The sequence below is a fragment of the Larimichthys crocea genome, chromosome VIII, assembly GCF_000972845.2.
Source record: "Larimichthys crocea isolate SSNF chromosome VIII, L_crocea_2.0, whole genome shotgun sequence".
Lineage (NCBI taxonomy): Eukaryota > Metazoa > Chordata > Actinopteri > Sciaenidae > Larimichthys > Larimichthys crocea.
In genome coordinates this window covers 24,986,265-25,003,941 of record NC_040018.1, presented here as the reverse complement: position 1 = coordinate 25,003,941, position 17,677 = coordinate 24,986,265, and the positions used below count along the sequence as shown (strand labels likewise).

Below are 17,677 nucleotides of genomic sequence, written 5' to 3'. Positions count from 1 at the left end.
ATTATACATATGTGATGTATTTAACTCTTAAAACTCTACAGTCACAGTTGAGTACAGTTTTAACCGTTTTGTCTATTTCTGTTGTTGGTAAGATACATTGAAAGTCATTCTTCTATTAACTGTCTATTTTTATTTATTTATCTATTTATTACCTTTTCATGCTTTATATTATTTTTCTCTTTCCAGATGACTATAGCAGGTACAGATTTTTCCACAACGACTGAGGGTTGTATAGCCATTGAAGGTCCGTTATGCAGTTTATTATTTTGTGGTTTGTATTTGACACTAAGTATTTTTCCAATGATTTAGAAATAAAAATGACATGCTCTGCTGGATGTTTATCATTTGAGAAGACCGTTTTATACACATCTGTAGATTACCCTGTGGAGTACATATGATTAGTCAGTTTGTAAGTAGGGTACACTGATTAATGACAACAAACCATTAAATACATTTATTTTTTTATAATTTGTTTATAATTAATCATTTGTTGTTGGGTTTTTTTGCATTATTCACACATGTCATGTATTCAATGCTATGGCACTGTGTGAATATAAATTTGTGTACATTTATAATACATATGGAATTACCTTAGTGAATGGAAACACAATATTATAATGACTTCATTTTCAAATGTAATGTCTGAGACATCCATGAAATATCACCTGAACGTGAGCCATCTAAATTCACTCTTTGTTGTGAATTTTTGGCGGCTTTTATTTTGAAGACATTGCCCGGAAGCCGTGTGGTTTGCTGCAGCTAACTTGCCCCCTTGGTTTCTCGGTTCGCTGCAAAAGGACACAATGCCTCTCCACAGTGAGGACCTTTCGGTGTGCACGGTGTCTCTGATCTGAAAACAGATGCCGGAGCTTCGCTGGAGGACACAGATGTCGAGCAAACCGTGGAAATCGTGTCCGAGATAATAGCAGAAGTCCCCCGCTGGACCATGGGACTGACAGAGCTGCTGCTGCTGCTGCTCGGACTGCTGTGGTTCCGCTCCGCTCTGCTCTGTGCAGGTGAGGAACAACAATGCATCTACGCTTTACTGAAATCTGTGCATACATCTTTATTTATTTATGCTGTGCATGTGGATATTTGATCACATGCTAGATATAGATATTATCCTTCATATTATCAAACGATGAAGAAAATGAAGTGAGGAGAATGAATCTGTTTGTGTTCATCATTCGTCTTTTTTTTCTTTTCTTTTTTTTTTGTCATCATTGGTGGTAGTTTACAAATCTTCTAATACCTCCACATCACAGCAGAGCACTCCTTGTAAAGACCCGGTGCTTCACACCCGAGCTTATTCTGCTCGCTGCTGTCTCCTGTGTCACTCTGTGATAAAGTGATATGATAGATGAAGACAGCGTGTTTTCATTGTTGTGATCGGATGCGAGTGAGAAGATGAGCCTATCATTCTGCAGAAACCTGCGGGGGTTATTGATCTGTGGTGGGTAAATGATCAGGGTTAGTGTGGAAACATGGATGCTCTTTCACAAATGTGATGCTGCTATCAGCATTACATCACTGCTTCTCTGCAGGCAGTCAACCCCCCCCTCCTCCCCATCTCCTCCCCCACCCCCCCTCTCTCTGTATTATCATATCCTGCACTTTATTGGCATGGAAATAAAGGAGAAGGCTGCCAAGCCAACACAGAGCCCTGAAACATTTTCAGATTTTTACAGGTATGTGTGTGTGTGTGTGTGAGCGGGGAGGGAAGACATCCTGAGAACAAGCTCACCTTTAAACACACACCTCCATCTCCAAACACGTGTCAGTACTTGTTTGACCTGGCATCCTTTCACACACAAAGTACAAGAAAGATCAAAGTCACACACACACACACACACACACACACTCCCGCAGCATTTTGTAAGCAGCTGAGAAAGAAAAAAACCCTGTATGTGTCTCTTTATTTCCAACATAACATTTTTGGACACACTTCAGAGCTTCGGGGGATTCAAAACTGTATTGCTTAATATTACATCACGGCAACATGAAACCACGAACCAATTTAATTAGTCTGTTCCTCTCTCAGGTAATCTGCGCTGTTATCTGTGGTCGGATGTAATGTGCTATATTTGTACTCGACTATATTTCAGAGGGAAGTACCTTTCAATCCCATCACTTTTGAGTATGGATGCAATGATTATACACTTTTGTTGTAGTTTCCAGGCTCCACAATTATAATGCATTCATTTATTTCACAATACTACAGATGTATGATGATGTATGTTTGTTTGTTTTTTCAGCTTTAGTAAAAATGACTCTGTGGTATTAAACCATGGTTAATAGAGGAATTGGTTAATTGCTGCCTTCCCTACTTTTTAGTTAAACTTATAAAACATAATGCATTGTCAGAGGTTAAAGCAGTGGTGTCAACCTTTTTTTGGCTTGAGATATCTTACAAAACATTTCCTTTCAGATGTCTTTGAGGTATCAGCAGCTACCAAGCTCCATCTTCACCGTCTACAACAGCAACAAGCTACTCCTGCAGCACTGCATCTGTGTTAAACATCTCATGATGCCATTTATATTAATATACCCCTCACAGAGACCACGTACATCTGCATAATGATCCATTTTGATACTTTAGGCACGTTTTGCTGATAATACTTGTGTACTTTTACTTAAGTAAGATTTTGAATGCAGTCCAATAAATAAATCTATTACTTAAGTAAAAGACGTGAATACGTCTTCCACCACTGGCTGCTACTGGCAGAATATCTCACCATCAATCAAAAAGAAAGGATCCTGTTGTCGTGACTTAACTTCTATTAAATCTCTTGGCAGCTGAACTTATTGTATCAGATTTCTGGTTGAACATATTGGATGGAAAAACAGTACATCATGAGAGCGAGCAGCGGGGGGCCTTCAGTTGAGAAAAAAAGTTAGAACTGAGCTGGCCTTCATGTCTTGTTAGCCTGCAGTGCATTCTGGTCCGTTGAGGCTACTTTGGGTAGAGGAAATTGTCTTTCTTTTTCTCTACAGTAACTGTTGCTGTGATCTGGTTTGAAACCTTTTGACAGGAAGACAATAAAGTCAAAGTAAAGCTGATATGTGTGTAGTTTTGACAGAAACGAAACAGACTACATTTTGCTTCTGATGCTTCATAGAAACCTAAATAACTAAAAACCAGTGAACTCCACTTTGCAGGCCATCTGAAAGACTGACACTCTGCTGACTTGTCCATCCTGCTACCATCAGGTGTTTTTTGGCAACCTTCAATTTTGAGTTTAACAGCAGGAGGAAACTACAGTAGCAATTACACAGTGCGGTCATTATGTTTATGGATGATCATAGAAAATGTCATTTCGAATGTCTGCTGTGAATAAAAGCTCATTGTTCCAAACGACAACACTGTGCAGCTCTACCTTACAGATGACTTGGTCCAGTCCTGTGTGTGTGTGTGTGTGTGTGTGTGTGTGTGTGTGTGTGCTAAGCTAGCCATGTCCTGGGTGGTCGATATCCATCACTGAGCTTTAAATGATTCCTTCCCTCCGCCTCCTTGTTTCACTGTGCTGACTTTACTGATTCATCAAGAAAGCCTGAAACAAACACACATACTCAGCAGAACCGAGCAGACACTCTGCTGCGTGGCGATGTTGGATCATCATTGTAAAGCAGTTCAGCTAATGTTCCGTCTCTGTGGCTCTGCTTAATTAAGAGGCTTGTTAGACAGCTTCGTCTCGTGTGTGTTTCATTCCTACTGTGGCTTTAAGCTGTAATGAGACGATTCAACAGTGAACTTAGTGGCTTTATTAGAGAGAGAATAAAATCCTTCCTGTTGATGCCACTTCTCCAACTAAAGTCATTAATACCTCACTCTCCTCTGGCATCTTCAAAAAGATCAGAAATCTGATCCTGATGCCTTCACTTATCACAAGACAATGGGATTCATTGCCAGCTCTCTACACAGAGGTCTGTGTTATTCCTGGTGCTCCTCTCAGCCACCTCACACTGTGTGTTGTTCCCTGGAGCAATGGTGCGATGGCAGCAGGCGATGCTGTTGCCTTGGCTGCCAGTTTGACTGCTGCTGCTGCTCCTGTTTTAGCCCCCATGTGATCAGCACTGAGTGCCTCTGAAAGCCACTAAGGTCATTTGTTTTTGTTGAGGCATTCTTTATTTAAAAAGTGTTTTTTGCACTGATCAGAGACAAAAGATCTGGATAAAATAGTCTACACTTGCGTCAAAGGGAGCAGAAATATGGCCACATCCCTTAATCCATTAATGCGTTAATATCTGTCAAGTGTCCGAGCTCCTAGAATCAATCTTCGTGTGTTTTGTTTGTGACGTGAACCTCTACAAAAGACTGTCAACACTAATGTGTTTGTTCCCATCTCCTCCTGTCTCTTTCTTACCCAGCAGGCTGCAGTGAGCGAGTGGAGGTCCACACAGAGCGGAGGGGTGTGATCTATAGTCCCTCCTGGCCTTTAAACTACCCCCCTGGAGTCAACTGCAGCTGGCATATCCAGGGAGGTCAGGGAGAGGTCATTACCATCAGGTACAGTCCCTCACTCATACTGTATACACATGGCTGTCGATGTGGAGGAAGCACCTGATTTGATGATCGATGTTCTGCCATAGTTTCCGTAACTTCGACCTGGCGGAGTCGGGAAGCTGTTTGGGAGATTGGCTTTTGCTGACTCCAACGTGGAATGGGGAATCCAGGCTGTGTGGCTCCATCTTGCCTCCGCCCTTTATCTCCACCAGAGGGCGTGTTTGGCTCTACTTCCACTCTCAGGCCAACAGCTCCGGGCAAGCCCAGGGCTTCCGGCTCTCCTACATCAGAGGTAAGCTGGATGGATGGATCTTTGGACCAACCCTTAATTTGAAGTTTTATAATGTGTAATAAAATGTTCACAATATTAATAATTTATGCTGTAGTGTGAGAGCACACACTATTCGCCCTTACAGTTCTGACACTGAAGTGTATTTGTACAGGCCAACTGTGTATATATGAGACAGGATGTCAAATTAATTATATTGTGTATTATGGAGATAACTGTTAGTTTTTTGTGTGCAAGATTGCACTCAGCGAAATGCTAATTATGTTTGTCCTGTACTGTTTTGTCCCTCGAGTGTTAGTGGGTGGTGTTGCAATCTGTCGATTTCTTATTCTTGTAGGCCACCTGGGTCAGAGCAGCTGTCAGTCGGATGAATTCCTGTGTGGAAATGGGAAGTGTCTTCCTCGCTCCTGGAAGTGTAACGGTCAGGATGAATGCGGCGATGCTACAGACGAACGGAGCTGCTTCCCTCCTCCCACTGAGGCCCAGCCTGGCCTCTGCCCCTTTGGTTCCCTCCCTTGCACTGAGGCCCAGTCCACCCGGTGCCTGCCTGCCACCCTGCGCTGCAACGGCGCCCGTGACTGTCCAGATGGCACAGACGAGCTAGGATGCCCCGACACAACCTGCGGCAAACGTCTGGGGAACTTCTACGGCTCCTTTGCTTCCCCAGATTTTTTCCGGGCTAACAGGAGCTCTGCAGCAGAGCTGAGATGTTCCTGGTTGCTGGACACCCAGGACCCCAAGCCCATTGTGCTGCAGCTGGACCTGCGGCTGGGACCCGGAGACTCGCTGCATGTCTATGACGGCCTGCTGCAGCGAGCAGAGCACCTCCTGCAGGTGTTGTCTTATCATAACAACAGGCGCCCGGCACTACTGGAGTCAAGTCGGGGACAGATGAGTGTCTTGTACATGGCTCAGCCTCACAGCCCTGGACATGGCTTCAACGCCACATACCAGGTACAGCAAACTGGGAATACTGCATCCTATATTTCAAAATAAACTTGTTTCTTTGCTTGTTTCTCCATCTGTCTCCCACATCTTTGCTTTCAACTTCATCTCTGTCAGTACTGAATCTTTCAGATGTTTTCTTTTTGGTTTCTTTCACCATTTCCTAGTAGACTGTATTGTTGAAAGCAAGATTAACTGTTCTGTCGGTGCAGAGAACACAATCAATAATGCAGAGAACAAGTCTCTGTTGCTGTGTCTTGACAGTTATGTATTTCTTCTCCATCGTCTCAGGTCAAAGGTTACTGTTTTCCCGGCGAGCGCCCATGCGGCAGCGATCAGGGCTGTTACTCCGAACGCCAACGCTGCGACGGCTACTGGCACTGCCCATCAGGCCGCGACGAGGAGGCCTGCCCGACCTGCCCAGATGGGGAGTTCCCCTGTGAAGGCGGTACTGGAGTGTGCTACCCAGCCTCTGAACGCTGCAACAACCAGAAGAGGTGTCCGGATGGGTCTGACGAGAAGAACTGCTATGACTGCCAACCTGGAAACTTCCACTGTGGGACTAACCTGTGCATCTTTGAGACGTGGCGGTGTGACGGCCAGGAGGACTGCTTAGACGGGAGCGATGAGAGGGATTGCCTTGCGGCGGTGCCCAGGAAAGTGATCACAGCCGCCCTGATTGGCAGTCTGGTCTGCAGTCTCTTGCTTGTCATTGCCCTCGGCTGTGCCCTCAAACTCCATTCCCTCAGAAGCAGAGAGTACAGGTGGGCACACACCTCAGTCTGTTTCTTCATCCAGCATTTAGTACTGATCCCCCTTCTCATCTTCATCGGCATGTTTATGTACTCTTTTTTTTGTTTTCATCCCTTTGAAGGTCAGTCCACCTAGAGATGTGCATCCAAAAGCACATTGTCTGTTGTTGCCTTTTATTGCCCTTGATTGTGCTGATTACAAAACCTGCTGAGTGGACATTTTGTATATTGTTCATAATCACCTTAAACTCGCCTTCTCTGTCTACATCTCTTCATTTTATTTTTTTGTCCTTTATTTCTCCCCCGCAGAGCTTTTGAGACTCAGATGACTCGCATGGAGGCTGAGTTTGTTCAGAGAGAGGCTCCCCCTTCGTACGGTCAGTTAATCGCCCAGGGTCTCATCCCTCCGGTGGAGGATTTCCCAGTGTACAACCCCACGCAGGTAGCGCATTCACACACACTCTTGGCCTCTAATTTCCCTGAAGCTGAACTTAGCATGAGTGCAACAATGACAGAGAATATCTCTATTTGTGTTTCAGCAAACCTTCCCCGTGCATTGAGGCAAAAACTATTATAACTTATAGTGCATAAATCTTTCTATTATTACTATCTGTTGCCTTGTTTTGTTATTTCTTTACTCAAAATTTTTTGGGGACTGATTTTCTTTATTACCAAGAGTTTGATTATGATGCCACTATTATATCTCTATGGTAAATATGAGGCTACAGCCAGCTGCATCGCTTAGTTTAGCATAACAAGCAGGGTGGAGACAACTATCCTGGTTTACACGGTTAACACAAGTTAACACGTCTAGTTTGGGTTAGCAATTTTTCAAACCTGGACCTTGTTTTCCAATGTTTGTTTGTCAGTTATTATTTTTTTTATTTAAAAATTGGTCCAGTATTGAGCGAGAGCGCCGAACCTGGCAGCCGCCAAACAGGCTTTTACTCTTTAATATGAACGTTTAACTCTGTGGGGTTTCTTTCCATGATGTTGTCAGACATTTATAGTAACAATCTGAGCCAGTCAGTGTTACTGACTGTCAGTCAAAAACAAACACCTTTAATGGACGTACACTGATGATGCACAATTGCCCCAGTGGATTTCATTGAAACACATTTTGCAGCTGCTGGCCGCAGCACTCACACTCAACATTGGAACAATTTCAAGAATAGTTGTCCACATTAGTCACTTTGACCCAAAAACATGGGACAATAAGGTCTAGGTTTTAGAACACTGAAGTTTTTTAACTGTATAAAAACAACAATTTGTGGTTTTTTGGGGGGTTATATGCAGGGAACATTTCTTGGCTGTGAGTTCTTGACAAACACCCCTGTTGCATGGCAACCAGACAGTGATGACAAGACTCCTGGAAGTTGCTGTTCCTAGCTGATAAACAGTCACAGCACATGGTCTCTGGGGTTTAAAGCTTTAAAAAAACAAGCCAGCATAAAGAAATGTCTGTAAGTGGCGATTTTTCAGGTAAAATGTACAATTATATCTCTCTGTGTCTTCCTCCAGGCCTCCGTGTTACAGAACCTGCGGTTGGCAATGCGCAGACAGATAAGACGTCACTCGACACGACGCACCAACTCCTCCTCCTCTCGTCGGCGTCTCGGGCATCTGTGGAGTCGCCTCCTCCACGTTGGAGGGCGAAGCAGAGGCCACGCACCCCTGCTCGACCCGCCTGGGCCCACGCAGATCACACTGGGGCTCCATAGCTACCAAACTGTTGGTGTGCAAGGGCCCCAGGCAAGGGTCAGGTCTGGAGCTGGGTTTGGGCATGAAGTTGATGTAGTGGGTAGGTCGGACTCCTGCTGCTCGGCCACCATGGACCTGCAGCCTTGCACGCCTGAGAGCCCGGCATCACCTCTCTCCTTGCAGTCAGTTGACAGTGCAGAGGAAGACGAGCTGTCGCCTGTCAGCAGGGAAAGCAGCAGGGCTCCACAGTCTGAGCCTCCCACTCCTCTTCAGGATGACTCTTCAGCTCATAGTGGCCCCCCTCTAACACCCCAGGAAGCTTCTGTAGCCCCGTGCCACTCACGGGCATCTAGGAAACTCGTTTTGGAGCTCGCTGTTAACCTAAAGGGTGTTTCCTTAAGACGTTACTCCCCACTGGGCCCCTTGTCCCCTATCTCACCCCCTGTGTTCCCCGACAACTCCCAGACATCTACAACCCGCCCTCACTCACAGGGGCTGGTGGTGACTCCACCTTCTGAGCCCTCATCTTCTTCTGAGAAAGCAGAGGACAGCGATAGCCACTTTTCTGTGGAAGTGCCAAACAGGGAAGAGAGGAGGAAGGAGGGCAAGAGCAGACTCTGCAGGATCAGCGGGACCTTCAGCGATGAGGGAGGAGATTCAGGGAGGGAGACAACGCCATGCTGAAAGAGTAGAAAGATACTGTCCTTCTCCTCGCTCTGTTGAGACCTCGTGTCTGCAATATGTGCTCTGCTAAAGTGTCCTTGAAATGTGTCCCTACCAGACCCAGAGGTGAGACCCATACCTTAGCCAACCACAGTGAGGAGGCACAGTAAGAAATACTCAGCTCATGTCCATTCAACACTATGAATGCATAAAAATATGCACATGCAGTCTTTTCCCTAAGATTAGTAAACCATCGTTGGTAGTGCTTATGGTCCATGTTGTACAGTGAGTCAATTCAAACGGGAGCTTAATGTTGACTCCTTCGATTAAATGCAAATAGACAGCCCTGTTTAATCTGTTTGGACGTAAACTCATCATGAGTCTGCTTCAGAAAATCAAACTGAATTCTGCCCCCCCCACCCGTCCTAGTAACAATATTGGCAACATGTTCTTACAACGCCAAAGCAGCCTTTGCGTCGTTACCAAGAGCCATTATGCACCGCTATATACTGTGAACCATTGAAGCCTATGAAGTGAACACATCTGAATTGATCTAATTAATGGCCCTCTACTCTGTCTTATTCACACTTTATTGTACGAGGCGGTGTCACTATTGTATGACACTTCTAGAAGGTCATGGTTGGCTGCCGCAGTAAAGGATAAAGATGGCGATATTTTATATATTTATGTTATTGTCAGTAAATTATATGAGAAGCCCAAAACCAAACTGTTTGTCTCTCAATACTTTGCAGCTTCACCAGTCTGTGTGGATGTACTGGTTAAATCATTTCCTAAGAGTACTTTAGTTCTTTAGAAGATTTATTTGCAGCAGCGAGACAGTGGATGTTGGATTGAGTCAAAATAAACTATAGTGTCTATGTTCATGGTAATGACATAACATGTCACTCAGTGTAACGTGGCTCACTGATGTGTTTTTAATAGCTATTGTACAAGATTAGAGCTCCATACACAGCGAATAAAACGTTTAACATTTTGCGAAATATGCTTATTGCCTTTCTGATTGGAAGTTATTTAAAGAGAAGAATTTAGTTCATTTAACTCTGTAGTGAATTCCCTTAAACTGTCCGACACTTGTGCGGTGTCACTGAATCATGCAGAGCTTTTTCATTTTGATTTCAAAGTTTCATCAAGTAGATTTTTAAGTTCAGCATTTTAAACTTGATACATCATCAGTTTTAAAAAAGCCAAACCTGGACGGAAACTGAGGCAGTGAGTCCAAGTATATTGCCTGTAACTCTGCTCCGCCCCTCGTCCTCCTCAAATCAAACCCAATCCCTCCTCTCAAGGAAGCCTTTCCTCACTTGAACGAACTTGACTGTCTGTGTCAGCGTCTTATTTCCATTCAGCGCGGCAGGATTTTGTGAGAATGTCCAGAAAATGTGAAGAATCCTCACATGAAGAGAGCCTTCACCTCAGAATGTTGATTGTTTGTCGAGTCCTCTTCATCACGGCGGTATTTCTGCAGTGCTGCTGACTGCAGACTGGTCACTGCAGTCGTCTGACCTGCTGGTTTATTCCATTGTAAATTCATACTGTATCTATGCTGTGGAATTTTCTACAACAGGACGATAAAACAAAGACCTCTATTTTTCAATCTTCAGTGGAGACCTGTACTAGTTCTACTTTATATTTCTCTCTCTGCCTTGACAAATATTGACCTTGATTGAACCTGGTCGCCTGTGTCTCTAAAGTTTTTTGTAAAGATTGTCTCTCTTAAGGTATGACACTGGTGACTCTTTACTAATCACTGTTGGACTTGGACTAAAGAATGTATCACTTCCATTCTGCCTCTTTTACTGCAGGATATTGATACTGAACAGAAAAGCCAGATTACCGGTGTAGGTAGGGACAGTATGAGAAATGACCAGAGGCCAAATGCTGGTAGATTTTTTTTTTTTTTTAGCTGCAGTCTCAAGTTTCTGTACTAAATACATGATCTTTCCTGTGTAAGTGAGCTGATTGTGCCATGCTACCCCCATGTGCTTCCTTCTTATAGAAGTTTTGTCATTAACAGCTGCTACATGTTATGTGCCATTAGAGGTGTCTCCATAATTTGCTGCCTAATGATTTGTTCTGATTCTTTCTTTGATAGACAGAGAAATACAAATCAGTTCACTCGGTCCTAGTTTTGCATATTTTGTGCTCATTTTTTCTTTGTACCTTGTTATTTAAGGTCAAAGCCTGTTCTCATTTGACAAATAGTTCAGCTGCTGTTTGAAACAGAAAACTCATATCCACATAACTTGTGTCTTTACTTGTTTTGTAATGTACATAAGTGTGTTAAAATGCCTTACTTTTTTTTGTTTTGTTTTGTTTTTCTCTTGTAAATATCATGGGCAGTTTCAAGGACCACAGTTTTGGTTTACATGTTTGAAGAGATTAGATTTCTGTGTTTGTCTAGACACAGCTTTATCATGTGACATGTGATTAGTACAACTGACTGCTCTGGAGTTGTTCTGGAGAGTGCATTACTGTGTCAGGAATCTCTGGGATTATCACGGCAGGGGAGTTGTTTTTGGATAACCTTATTCCTGTGTATTTACCTGTTTGTTTGACAGTTGATCTGCAAAAGTTTCAGTTTTTTGTATGTAAAGAGGAGATTGTGCCATATTGACCACAATCATGGCCCAGGTGATGTGTTATCTGTCAGCCAGGATCAAGGTTTTCTATTCTGTTTCCTGGCTTTTACTGGTTTGTTGAAGTTAGAGTAGTAGTAAGATGTCAATCTTTGTTTTGTTGCATTGCATTTATTCACTGTAATGTACACCAATCAAATCCTTTCCAGCCTGCTACAGACACTGAGTAATTACCATAGCACACAGGTAAATACACTGGATCAAGGCCATTGAAAAGTAAAATACTACTGAACCAGGTTGTCTGATAACGGTCCACTCTCCTTGCTGTTTGATTTTGAAGCTTCTTTCCCGTAAAAAGACTGAAGTCATCATATACTGTGTTTGTATTAAAGCATTTCTCTCATTTTGAGAACTATATTTGTATATTTTGTGCTGAAAGAGAAATGCCACCATGACATTGTGGGGTTTGCTGATCAAATACCCTGTATAGATTTCTGTTTATCAGTCATTGTTTTCCCGTGCCTGCAATTAATAAACTTCAAGTTCTTTATCATTTAATATTTCCAGTGTATTAAATGTGTGAGATTCTTTTGCATCAAAAATATACTATTGCCAGTATACAGATACAACATTTAGACAGCACTGATTTTGTAGTCACAATCTACTTTTAATCTGAGTACATCCATGCTAGCAACTCTGAGTCTCTCTTTACAGGCACAGCAGTGCTTATTATGTCAGCATGCTAACATGTTGACCATGTGTTTGTTTTTTGACCCGATGACAGCACCATGAAAAGTCAGGACACGACATTCACTAACATTATCCAAAAACTAATTAAGCTTCTTAGAAGTTGCTATATTTAATAAGCAATTACATTGTTATTCTTGTACAACTTGACACTCTTTTACAAAACACAGAGGTACACCCATCAATTGTACAGTATGTAAATGTATCACAACATGTCTGAGGAATGTGATCTTTGAAGGAGTCCCTGGCACATTTGTAACAGGGTTGTTTTCTTTACATAGTATTTACAGATCTCAAGTGAGCTAACAGAACCTGGACATGGCAGACAGATGTACACGTTGTCTTACAGTAAGTGTGAGTCTCTTTTTGTGGATTTGAGGGATCTACCAGCATCTACTGGTGTGGAAAAGGTGCAAATGCTCAAACCATCTTTCAACCTGCTGGTTTTTAATCATGTTAAAAAAAGGCCACTGGCCTAGACCTTCTATGTTCTGTTATATGTACGACATAAACAGATAACAGAAAAGTGCTGAAAGAGATTAATCAAATGCACATAAACAAATATCTCCTAGATCGCAGTAAATTGGCTGACTGCGTTAAGGTAGTGGTACCAAAACTTCAGTAAGGGAATTTGACCACAATAATTTAGAACAACTTGATATTTCAATTGGTTCATAATCCTGCCAACTATAAATCTGAATCAATTCAACTACAATATATCAATAGCATAGTAAGTCAGTGGGCCAGGGGTAATTGCAGTGATTATGTGTCTTTGGGGATGTAAGAAAAGGTCCATGCACAAGTAAACATCCAATGCCAGCCATCCATCCATCTGTCAATATGGATTCTGCTAATGTTGCCAACAACACATTATTGGTAAGTACTGTATCAGGTGAGAAGAGTAAAATATAATAACTGTCTTGGCAGGCCAAGCACCATGAATAAGTTCACAGTGGCATTCCCAGAGGTGAGAACATTTCCAAAGCAACAAGTTCAACAGAGGCCCGAGGTTCTAAGAGACCAAAGGAGGAGATGGGTAAACATTTAAAAACCTGAAGAACAGTCTGTGTTGTAAAGATGTAGCTTATTCATTTCAGAGAGTCAGTTATTCATCCAGGTGACAGCCACAAACGTCCCATCATCCTCCTGTCTCGTCTGTGCTGTAAATATTGCTGGGGAAGATGAGTGTTGTGTAGATAATCTCTAACAATGATAATAACATGAAGGCACCTGCAGTATCTCTCAGACGAGAGTAGTAATATAATAAAAAAAGAGAAAGAGAGAGAGAGAGAACGGGGGTAAAGTAAAAAGATACTGTAGCCAGGCAGAGATACAGACGGAAAAATACTCATCCACAGTTGACAGTAAACATCATGTGAGTAGTTAGTGAAACAGAGCTGAAGGTAGCAGCAGTAATAGAGAAGTATTGCTAAGTGCAGAAACTGCTTGCATATTTACCTCATAAAAGTTATTACACAATCAAAATACCCGCACAAACCAATACACTATACCAACACATACATTTCATAAGGCACATTAGCTCAAGGATTTAGTTAAAGTCAAAAGAAGAATATCATTGAAGTGAAGCAGAAGATGGCGGAGGGAGGTTCCTTGAGTGAGTAGAAGGGAGAAGTCGAGCAGAAGATCTGTATGAAAGAAAGAACTTGGCATACTGGCGAGGGGAACTGGGGTTGGGGGGGCAGTACTACCAAACCAACAAATAATAAACACATTAGGCAGCTTTAGGGCTTAACATGCTAATGCCCTAATTATAACCATCTGCTTCTTTTATACTGGCGCTTCATCACAGCCCCACTCAGGCTGCACCTGTGCAAGAACATGGATGAAACCATCTGTTCACCACTCACAAACTGACCAAACAATGTGACGCAAAAACTGGAAGTACAGGTGTTGTTGTAGGGAATTCCTGGTTTGACTGCACTGCTCAGTCAATAGCTTTGGAGGAAGTGAGGGGTTCAGTCTCTGAAGGGTCTTGCTGAGGAAATACCACATAACACACCTTCTGGCCCATGTATGTGATTCTTTCTGCAACACAAAAGACGAGAAGGAGTTTTACTTACAGAGATGAACTTCTAACTTATTTCTGAATATGCACTGTGCAGGACACAGGTCAACTCACCTACTAGCCTGTAGATCCATTTGGGTTTGTCCTTCCACTGAACACCCACAAAGTATACAGGGACTCCAGTCAGCATAATGACCATTCCCAGACCGCAAACCACCGGTTCAGAGTATAGACTGAAGCCCAGCAGCACAGCCCAGAATATCATGTAGGTGATGGGGATCAACATATTTACCTGCACAGGATAGAAACATATTTTCACACAATCCTTTTTACTGCTGTTGAGATGAGACTTTTTTAAAATGTCTTCCATCTATTCAGTGTTTTGACCAATGCTTATAGTGCAAGTGTTATGCAATTGACATTATGCAACACCAGGTGGAGCCAAACATTATTCATGTTGACAATGAAGGACATAAACTACAAGTCTTCTTGCAGTATCTTACGGCCCTTAAACGATCCTGTGGCAGCTCTCAGTCTCCACTTTAGCTGCTGTAGTCAGGAACTGAGGTTAATGGAGCTCAAAATATTAATCTGTTACTTGTGGAGGAAGGATTTTAAGTTTTGGGTTCTTTTTCTTTGTGCCAAAAAAAAAAAAAAAAAAAGGTGCAAAGCTTTGGGACATTGTGTTCTCCAGTGTTATTATTAAGACCACCAAAGCTAAGACCAAGAGCAGAGTGTATCGAGACCAAGACTTTGAGAAGTCGAGACCAAGACCTACTTTGGAAGCTTACATGTAACTAATTTTTAACAAATCTCTCTGGATGAGGCACGGTCCCAGCTGTCTCAGTAAGCGTATTGCAGGATTTCTATATTTCTGTGGGTTTTGTTTTGGTTACCATTTTGCTGATAAACTTTTTGTGGATTAGGAGGTCAAATTTTATTACAGTAGGTTTAGCTGACATCTTTCAGGCGTGCATGTGAAGGGGGTGAGGGGAGGGCAGACAACGTGTTAACGTTCTTGAGGCATCGGTGTACTATGACTGTGTATACCTGTTGTTGGTGTTGCCCTGGTATAACTTTAACCGCCAGACAGGTTGACGTAGAGATCTGTTTTTTCCTCCAGTGATAAAGTCTTTCTAGGTGCCGTAGTTACTATCCGAGTGTACTATAACTTGACAGTTTAACATAATTACTGTTTACTGATCACAGCTGCAACACCTGCCAAAGGACCTCTTTGAGCAAGCTTAATGCTAAAACAAGTTAATTTGATGCAGGCTGCAGAGAGTTGAGAGAATTGATGGTTAACTATCATTTTGTTATGCTTTCAACAATTCCTGCAGTGATTGTGTCGTTCCCAGGTTTCTGTACCTTAATGGGTCTGGCCAGGTTGGGTCTCTTCTTGCGGAGGTAGAGGAGACCGGCAATGGTTACCCCATAGGACAGATAGTTGATAAAGGACACGTAGTTGATCAGGTTGTGCGTCTCTCCAATGCAGAGGATGACTATGGTGGCAATGCACTGTGGGAGATGAAGGTGCGGTTAAAAGGTCAAGCGCGTATTAAACTAACCAAAATGAATACTCCGGGTGCAGGCGCCATTCTTAGGGCAGCTTCACTATCAGGACAGGAAAATGCACGCAAAAAATACAAAATAAAATCCTGTAGAAATTTCAAGTGGAGGCAGTTGTTGATGATATCTAATTGAATCCTTGAATTGGTGTAATAAGGCAACAGTGTAATGTGAATATTAGTAATTCCTTGAATGCAGCATATTTATTCTGCCTGTTCTGTCTTATGGAGCACAAAATGTCGGTACTTTGGCCAGTGCACTAAGATATATCGTTTCAATATTTATACTAGTAACAGCTGGCGTATGTATACACACACTGTCAGAATAGGACATAAACTCCATACATATAGGCTGGTCAGTTTATAGAAAAACATTTTAAACTTATTAATTAAACAATCAGAGCTTAAGTTTAGTGCAAAGTATTTAAAGTCTACATATAGTTGTGTATAGCTACCTCCCTCTACTGGTTGCAACTTGGCTAGTGCATTTGAATTTGGTTATTGGTTGATTGGTGATATATTGGTGCTGTATGCCTGCAACACTGAACCTATATTTATTATTATATATTTTGCCAGTACTATATCTTATAAGATTATCTTTTAGGCCATACTGCACTATTAGCTAAAGTTCATGCATACTGTTCAACTCTTTCATTTTGTTATTATTTTAGCTTCACTTTATATTTTTATGTTTTAATGTTTAAATGTAAGACCTGTTTATTTCAGTTTTGTCTACTCATAACGATAGAAAATCTTTATTTTAAGCTTATCTTAGATAAAAAATTTAAAAATAATTTAAAAAAAATAACCATCCTGGGGCGGTCGGTAGCATAGTGGGTTAAGCGGCCGCCCCGTGTGTGGAGGCTAGAGTCCTCGCTGCAGCTGGTTCGAATTCCGCATAGGACGGCCATTTACTGCGTGTGTCACTGCTTCCTGTCTATCTTCAGCTGTCCTATCATTAAAGGCATAAAAAGGCCAAAAAAATAATCTTCAAAAAATAAAAAATAAAAATAACCATCATGAGCATCATAGTCATCATCTTAAGACAAATGTAGACCTATAACCCTATATCATTATGTCTTAACATTTAAAAAAGCTTTCATCACGTTATAAATACATTACCCAGAGGGGGGGAAAAAACTACAATCTATGATTGAGTGCTATGATGCTACAATAAAACTAAAAGCTAACAGCTAGCCACTGTCTGCAATGGTAGCTTTAAAGCAACAAACAGTCTACCCACAGGTGTGAATATGTGAGATCCATGCATTCAGACTTTTTTGGATAATGCAATCCATCAATCAGTCACCTACAGTATGCAAAGGTTAGTGTGGTGAAAACAACAGAGGAGGCTTGAGTTCATGTTGTTACAAAACTGGTGGTGGGGAAGTAAAAAAAAAAATCTGTTTGTTATATTATGTCCCGGCAGTGAAGCTGGCCTGAAAGCAGAGCCCACAGAAGAGGTCTGCAGACAGACCCCTCCATACAGAAAAACTGTGAATGCAGTACTCACGCAGACCAGCAGGGCGGGGATTGGAGTGCAGTTTTTTAGATGGATCATAGCCAGGAGATAAGGCAGATGACCCTCTCTGGCTCCTGAGAAACACAATCTACAGATAGAGAGAAAACACAGAACCTTGCTTTACATGACAGAAGAAACTCTTCACAGCCTTGTTTTTTTATATACACATAATGACATAAAATTTAAGGTTTGGCATGTCATGCAAACAGGCAACACATGTGTTTTCTACCTGGAGGAGGTGAATAGGTATCCGTTGATTCCTCCAAAGGTGGACAGAGCAACAGAAATCGGCATCACCCAGGAAAACATCCCCAGCAGCTTTTCCCCAAATGTCTGGAACAACACAACATCTGAGATTAGTCA

General features: G+C 42.2%; 2 protein-coding genes across 3 annotated transcripts in view; one reads left to right on the top strand and one right to left on the bottom strand.

Moving 5' to 3' along the window:
* The first annotated feature begins 740 nt into the window (after positions 1 to 740).
* lrp3 (low density lipoprotein receptor-related protein 3) lies at positions 741 to 13,177 on the top strand. 2 transcript variants are annotated; one of them, XM_027281504.1, is made up of 7 exons: positions 741 to 1,016; positions 4,372 to 4,507; positions 4,591 to 4,796; positions 5,131 to 5,747; positions 6,030 to 6,502; positions 6,800 to 6,932; positions 8,012 to 13,177. In XM_027281504.1, exons 1-7 carry the CDS (start codon positions 947 to 949, stop codon positions 8,873 to 8,875), a joined length of 2,499 nt encoding a protein of 832 aa, XP_027137305.1. In that variant the 5' UTR covers positions 741 to 946; the 3' UTR covers positions 8,876 to 13,177. The 2 variants fall into 2 exon arrangements, with proteins under 2 accessions (XP_027137305.1, XP_019109591.1); XM_019254046.2 differs by having other exon boundaries at positions 4,369 to 4,507.
* The window catches only part of slc7a10a (solute carrier family 7 member 10a), a 22,982-nt gene continuing 16,066 nt past the window's right edge, over positions 10,762 to 17,677 (bottom strand). Inside the window, exons 7-11 of the mRNA XM_010731913.3 lie at positions 17,544 to 17,647; positions 17,306 to 17,402; positions 15,593 to 15,742; positions 14,339 to 14,516; positions 10,762 to 14,244 (exon numbers count right to left, since the gene is read on the bottom strand). Of these exons, the coding sequence (XP_010730215.1) occupies positions 14,144 to 14,244; positions 14,339 to 14,516; positions 15,593 to 15,742; positions 17,306 to 17,402; positions 17,544 to 17,647 (630 nt within the window). The 3' untranslated portion in view covers positions 10,762 to 14,143. The remainder of the gene's footprint in view (positions 14,245 to 14,338; positions 14,517 to 15,592; positions 15,743 to 17,305; positions 17,403 to 17,543; positions 17,648 to 17,677) is intronic.